The sequence below is a fragment of the Myotis brandtii genome, unplaced genomic scaffold (assembly GCF_000412655.1).
Source record: "Myotis brandtii unplaced genomic scaffold, ASM41265v1 scaffold550, whole genome shotgun sequence".
Classification (NCBI taxonomy): Eukaryota; Metazoa; Chordata; class Mammalia; order Chiroptera; family Vespertilionidae; genus Myotis; species Myotis brandtii.
Window position 1 is genome coordinate 1,327,671 of NW_005370043.1, and position 7,504 is coordinate 1,335,174.

Sequence of the window (7,504 nt, forward strand, 5' to 3'; positions counted from 1 at the left end):
AAATTATGTGAATATGACTGTGCTATGCTTATCATCATGCCTCCCAGCACAAGTAGGTGCTTAATATATATCCAATCGACTGATGCTTGTGAGCTGAGTATAAATCCATGTCTGATGCCATCCATCATTCTCTCTTTTAGGGGGTAAAACCTTTAGTAAAATTATATCTTCCCTTTTCCTCAAAGTCCATGGAAGTCTTCAGCTATGTCTAAAATAATTCAGCCACATTTCTTTCAATTGGACAACTCCTATGTGTAAGGCACTCTGGTGAATATCAAGATAAAGAAGAGGTAGGCTCTGTGCTCAGAGAGAAAATGGAACACCTACGTGAAAACGCTCATCAGATGGGATCTGAGCTAATATTATATGCGAAATATTGGGCTTTTTCAGTTTCATCTCTTACTATTCCTATATATAATCTAAGTGAACTGGACTCCCCAATGTCACTAACAATACCAGGCTTATTTACACTCCCAGGTCTTTGCAAGATGGCAAAGATAAGGCCACTCTTGTGCCTAATGGAAGATTAACTATCCATGCAGGCCCAGCACAAGTGTGACTTCCTGCTCTGACCACTGCAGCCCACGCATCTTTCTTCCTTCTCAGTGTACTGTACTCATCGCGTGTTTCCACTGAGCACTAATCACAGACTAATCTGTATGGTTACATCTTTCAGATTTGTCTATATTTAGTTGTATTTATATTCTGTTGCATAAATCAATAATTAAAACGGGCAGGTAGGGGTGGAAAGCAACTCAGAGAATGAGAAAAAAATTCCAGAAGAGCACCAGAACTTTGGAAAAATCAAAAACAACCCTCTGCATGGCCAATACAGTCAATTCTACCATCACTTATTTTATGGATGTAGAGTCTGATCCCTTTATAATGCATAAGGGAAAGGCCAACATCCCTCTAAGAAACTTATAGAGTGGGGTTTATTTTCTATTGAATGCCTGAATTATCTGATCTGCTAATAATAATAATAATAATAATAGTAATAATAGTAGTAGTAATAATAGTAATAATGATAGTTCAACAACATTGCTCTGTCACATACATTTGAACCTTTAAAAGACACTGAAAGAAAGGAAGGACAGTTATTGATAGTTCAACAACATTGCTCTGTCACATATATTTGAGCCTTTAAAAGACACTGAAAGAAAGGAAGGACAGTTATTTCAGAATACATTTCAAGAAATACTGCCTTTTAGAATAGGTACATAAAATGTTTCTTTTTTTTTTCCAAAAAGAAGGGAGATTGGTACATAGCTAAGACCATCTGGCCATGACCTTCTTCTCAGGGAGCTCTCTAACCAGTGCTTCTCCAACTTAACATGCACATTAAATCACCTGGGAAGATGTTATATGTTCCTGATCAGTAAATGTTGTCTGAGATTCTGCGTGTCTAACAACTTCCCAGGTGATGCTGAGTTGCTGGTCCATGAAACACACTTTGAATAGCAAAGGGCTAGAACACATGTGCCTTCAAATGATGAATGTGTCCAGGAATTGTTCAGAGTGCTATGCTGTCTGACAATTCTTTACCCAAGAGGGTGAGTCCACGAATGGGGCTTACCAGTAAAACCTGTTGGGGGTGATGCGTTCATGCATGAGTTGCCAGCGTCTCCCAAAGTCCATGGAGCTGTAGAGCTGCAAAACAATGAAGTGAGGAGAGCATGAGCATCAAGGCACACTTTCCACATGAATACCTGGGTCTTCTCCCTGGAGAAAAACATTCCAACACACCAGAGAGCCTAACACACCCAGGCAGTCATCTGATTTATCCAGATAAAATTATGTGAATATGACTGTGCTATGCTTATCATCATGCCTCCCAGCACAAGTAGGTGCTTAATATATATCCAATCGACTGATGCTTGTGAGCTGCTTATAAATCCATGTCTGATGCCATCCATCATTCTCTCTTTTAGGGGATAAAACCTTTAGTAAAATTATATCTTCCCTTTTCTTCCAAGTCCATGGAAGTCTTCAGCTATGTCTAAAATAATTCAGCCACATTTCTTTCAATTGGACAACTCCTATGTGTAAGGCACTCTGGTGAATATCAAGATAAAGAAGAGGTAGGCTCTGTGCTCAGAGAGAAAATGGAACACCTACGTGAAAACGCTCATCAGATGGGATCTGAGCTAATATTATATGCGAAATATTGGGCTTTTTCAGTTTCATCTCTTACTATTCCTATATATAATCTAAGTGAACTGGACTCCCCAATGTCACTAACAATACCAGGCTTATTTACACTCCCAGGTCTTTGCAAGATGGCAAAGATAAGGCCACTCTTGTGCCTAATGGAAGATTAACTATCCATGCAGGCCCAGCACAAGTGTGACTTCCTGCTCTGACCACTGCAGCCCACGCATCTTTCTTCCTTCTCAGTGTACTGTACTCATCGCGTGTTTCCACTGAGCACTAATCACAGACTAATCTGTATGGTTACATCTTTCAGATTTGTCTATATTTAGTTGTATTTATATTCTGTTGCATAAATCAATAATTAAAACGGGCAGGTAGGGGTGGAAAGCAACTCAGAGAATGAGAAAAAAATTCCAGAAGAGCACCAGAACTTTGGAAAAATCAAAAACAACCCTCTGCATGGCCAATACAGTCAATTCTACCATCACTTATTTTATGGATGTAGAGTCTGATCCCTTTATAATGCATAAGGGAAAGGCCAACATCCCTCTAAGAAACTTATAGATTGGGGTTTATTTTCTATTGAATGCCTGAATTATCTGATCTGCTAATAATAATAATAATAATAATAGTAATAATAGTAGTAGTAATAATAGTAATAATGATAGTTCAACAACATTGCTCTGTCACATACATTTGAACCTTTAAAAGACACTGAAAGAAAGGAAGGACAGTTATTACTAACTTAAACTCCTGCTCTCAAGCAATTTTTGATCAACCCAGGCAGGGTTAACCACTCACTCCACAGTCACTGCTATTTTTGCTATCTGCCTCTAGGAAGCTGTTCAAGCTAAGCCATTTATGGTTGGCGTGCCTCTCCTCCTACTAGACTGTGAGTCAAAGAGGTGCAAGGGTCATGCCTTATTCACCTTATACAATTCCTGGCACCTAACAGGTGAACACACAAATCTCTTTCACAGTTAAGCAAACTCAATCTTGGAGAAGTTAAGTTTTGGTCAAAGGAACTAGGATTTAAGTTTTCCGATGCCTAGAGCATGTCTCCTTCCAAGGAAACATGGTATATACAGAATACATTTCAATAAATACTGCCTTTTAGAATAGGTACATAAAATATTTCTTTTCTTTTTTTCAAAAAGAAGGGAGATTGGTACATAGCTAAGAGCATCTGGCCATGACCTTCTCATGGAGCTCTCTAACCAGTGCTTCTCCAACTTAACGTGCACATTAAATCACCTGGGAAGATGTTATATGCTCCTGATCAGTAAGTGTTGTCTGAGATTCTGCGTGTCTAACAACTTCCCAGGTGATGCTGAGTTGCTGGTCCATGAAACACACTTTGAATAGCAAAGGGCTAGAACACATGTGCCTTCAAATGATGAATGTGTCCAGGAATTGTTCAGAGTGCTATGCTGTCTGACAATTCTTTACCCAAGAGGGTGAGTCCACGAATGGGGCTTACCAGTAAAACCTGTTGGGGGTGATGCGTTCATGCATGAGTTGCCAGCGTCTCCCAAAGTCCATGGAGCTGTAGAGCTGCAAAACAATGAAGTGAGGAGAGCATGAGCATCAAGGCACACTTTCCACATGAACACCTGGGTCTTCTCCCTGGAGAAAAACATTCCAACACACCAGAGAGCCTAACACACCCAGGCAGTCATCTGATTTATCCAGATAAAATTATGTGAATATGACTGTGCTATGCTTATCATCATGCCTCCCAGCACAAGTAGGTGCTTAATATATATCCAATCGACTGATGCTTGTGAGCTGAGTATAAATCCATGTCTGATGCCATCCATCATTCTCTCTTTTAGGGGGTAAAACCTTTAGTAAAATTATATCTTCCCTTTTCCTCAAAGTCCATGAAAGTCTTCAGCTATGTCTAAAATAATTCATCCATATTTATTTCAATTGGACAACTCCTATGTGTAAGGCACCCTGGTGAATATCAAGATAAAGAAGAGGCAGGCTCTGTGCTCAGAGAGAAAATGGAACACCTACGTGAAAACGCTCATCAGATGGGATCTGAGCTAATATTATATGCAAAATATTGGGCTTTTTCAGTTTCATCTCTTACTGTTCCTATATATAATCTAAGTGAACTGGACTCCCCAATGTCACTAACAATACCAGGCTTATTTATACTCCCAGGTCTTTGCAAGATGGCAAAGATAAGGCCACTCTTGTGCCTAATGGAAGATTAACCATCTGTGCAGGGCCAGCACAAGTGTGACTTCCTGCTCTGACCACTGCGGCCCACGCATCTTTCTTCCTTCTCAGTGTACTGTACTCATCGCGTGTTTCCACTGAGCACTAATCACAGGCTAATCCGTATGGTTACATCTTTCAGATTTGTCTATATTTAGTTGTATTTATATTCTGTTGCATAAATCAATAATTAAAACGGGCAGGTAGGGGTGGAAAGCAACTCAGAGAATGAGAAAAAAATTCCAGAAGAGCACCAGAACTTTGGAAAAATCAAAAACAACCCGCTGCGTGGCCAATACAGTCAGATTCTACCGTCACTTATTTTATGGATGTAGAGTCTGACCCCTTTATAATGAATGCGTAAGGGAAAGGCCAACATCCCTCTAAGAAACTTATAGAGTGGGGTTTATTTTCTATTGAATGCCTGAATTATCTGATCTGCTAATAATAATAATAATAATAATAGTAATAATAGTAGTAGTAATAATAGTAATAATGATAGTTCAACAACATTGCTCTGTCACATATATTTGAGCCTTTAAAAGACACTGAAAGAAAGGAAGGACAGTTATTACTAACTTAAACTCCTGCTCTCAAGCAATTTTTGATCAACCCAGGCAGGGTTAACCACTCACTCCACAGTCACTGCTATTTTTGCTATCTGCCTCTAGGAAGCTGTTCAAGCTAAGCCATTTATGGTTGGCGTGCCTCTCCTCCTACTAGACTGTGAGTCAAAGAGGTGCAAGGGTCATGCCTTATTCACCTTATACAATTCCTGGCACCTAACAGGTGAACACACAAATCTCTTTCACAGTTAAGCAAACTCAATCTTGGAGAAGTTAAGTTTTGGTCAAAGGAACTAGGATTTAAGTTTTCGGATGCCTAGAGCATGTCTCCTTCCAAGGAAACATGGTATAGAGATTATAATGAAAATTTCACCATGTTTATACTTCCCCCACAAATTTTTAGGTAGAGAAGTTGAAAAAGGCCAAAGTAAGTGGCCCTCGAGTTTACAGAAATGGGGTTAGGCGAAGGACATTCCTGTGATTGCATCCCCAGTAGCTCCTCACCCACGGGGATGTGCTGCCAAGTACAACACACCCAGGTAACTGGGCTGTGTGTTCAGTTCTGAGGCCATAATCATATAGCCCATAAAAAATTATTTTTGCATGAATTTCTGGTAGTTTCAAAAAAACTTTAAGGAACTTGAAAAAAATTTGGCCTGTTTCAATTTAATTCAGCAAATATTTATTGAATATTGGCATTATGAACTACATACAAAGTCTCTTTCTGTCCAGTAAATGACAGATGTATATGTGTGAGAGAGTGAAATTACTATACTTACTGTGTTTTTTAAAATATATTTTTATTGATTTCAGAGAGGTAGAGGGAACGAGAGATATAAACAACAATGATGAGAGAGAATCATTGACTGGCGGCTCCTAAACTTCCCCTCCTGGGGATCAAGCCTGCAACCCGGCATGTGCCTTGACCAGGGATCGAACCTTGACCTCCCAGTTCAAAGGAGATGCTCAACCACTGAGTCATGCTGGTCAGGCCATACTACCTTTTGATACTTAAATTAGCCAAAAAGGTAGTTAAGGAGATATATTTGCATGAAGTCTTCAGCTATGTCTAAAATAATTCAGCCACATTTCTTTCAATTGGACAACTCCTATGTGTAAGGCACTCTGGTGAATATCAAGATAAAGAAGAGGTAGGCTCTGTGCTCAGAGAGAAAATGGAACACCTACGTGAAAACGCTCATCAGATGGGATCTGAGCTAATATTATATGCAAAATATTGGGCTTTTTCAGTTTCATCTCTTACTGTTCCTATATATAATCTAAGAATGAATACAAGCTCTACACCATTATATGACAGAGCACACAGAACCATATCCAGTTCTTTAAGCATCAAAAAGGGTAACTGGGTAACTGCAAAGCATACATACAGGTACATCACATAAAGGAGGGAAATGGGGCTAAGGCTAAAGATCTAGAAATTAAGAAATGGGCAAGATTAACAGAGGTAGAAATGTAACCATGAGGCTTCCAAAAGAAATATTTTCTGTGCAAGGCCTTTGGAGACAAGTGGTGTAGAAACGAGAAAGGGTGAATAGAGATTGTACTGGGTAGAAGAGACAATGAGAACAAGGGTATCAATATGCCTAAGGTATGGGGCTTGGCTTGTGGGGAAGGTTTTCAGAGGAAGGAGGTTAGAGATGAGTGTTACTGGCCAAAAGGAGGAAGAGGTTGTCTGTCTGCCAGTCTGTTAATCTATCTCTCTTTCTATCCAACTGTCTATCCATCTATTTGTGGATGTGTCTATATCTATCTATATGTGTATTTACATTGGGGTGGTTTAGCAGGAAGAACAGGTTGGTTAGGACCAGAGCATCCCACTGAGAAGTACTTATACAGGACATGGGTAAACCATGAGAGTCACACTGACCATGTGGGAGTCTCAATGTTCCAGTAAAATAGTCAGTCCCTCCCTCAAGAGGATTCTGGTAGTGGCAGGCTGCCCCCTGCCCCAGATCCTGCTAGCACTCCTCTCATCTTGGGCTCTTCCTGACAGAGAAAGAACAAGAGATCAGCTGCTGATCTCCTCATCCAAGCCTGTTCCACCTCCTGCCTCCCCTGTCTCTGGTTTTGCTTTTTCAGCTCTTCAGTTTGACTGATGGGAGAAAAATTAAATTGAATTCTCTGCCTAGAGGCAGATTCAGATGAGCAGAAAGAGCAGGCTCCTATTCATTAAGGGCCTTGGGTTAGCTGCTTTGTCTCTCAATCTAGTAAGTTGCTGAGTCTGAGACAAATTTTATTCTATCAGGAGCTGGATCTTTGCAACCTCTCCATTTGTGCATGTGTTCATCTATTTCTTCATTCATTCGTTCATCTATTCATTCATTCATTCATTCATTCATTCATTCATTCATTCATTCATTCATTCATTCATTCATTCATTCATTCATTCATTCATTCATTCATTCATTCATTCATTCATTCATTCATTCATTCATTCATTCATTCATTCATTCATTCATTCATTCATTCATTCATTCATTCATTCATTCATTCATTCATTCATTCATTCATTCATTCATTCATTCATTCATTCA

The 7,504-nt window shown here is 39.5% G+C and overlaps 1 protein-coding gene across 1 annotated transcript in view; it reads right to left on the bottom strand.

The window, feature by feature from the left end:
- The window catches only part of SORCS3 (sortilin-related VPS10 domain containing receptor 3), a gene marked incomplete at its 5' end in the record, with an annotated part of 543,035 nt that overhangs the window by 182,764 nt on the left and 352,767 nt on the right, over positions 1-7,504 (bottom strand). The window contains one exon of the mRNA XM_005878303.2: positions 3,635-3,708. Coding sequence (XP_005878365.1) covers positions 3,635-3,708 — 74 coding nt within the window. The remainder of the gene's footprint in view (positions 1-3,634; positions 3,709-7,504) is intronic.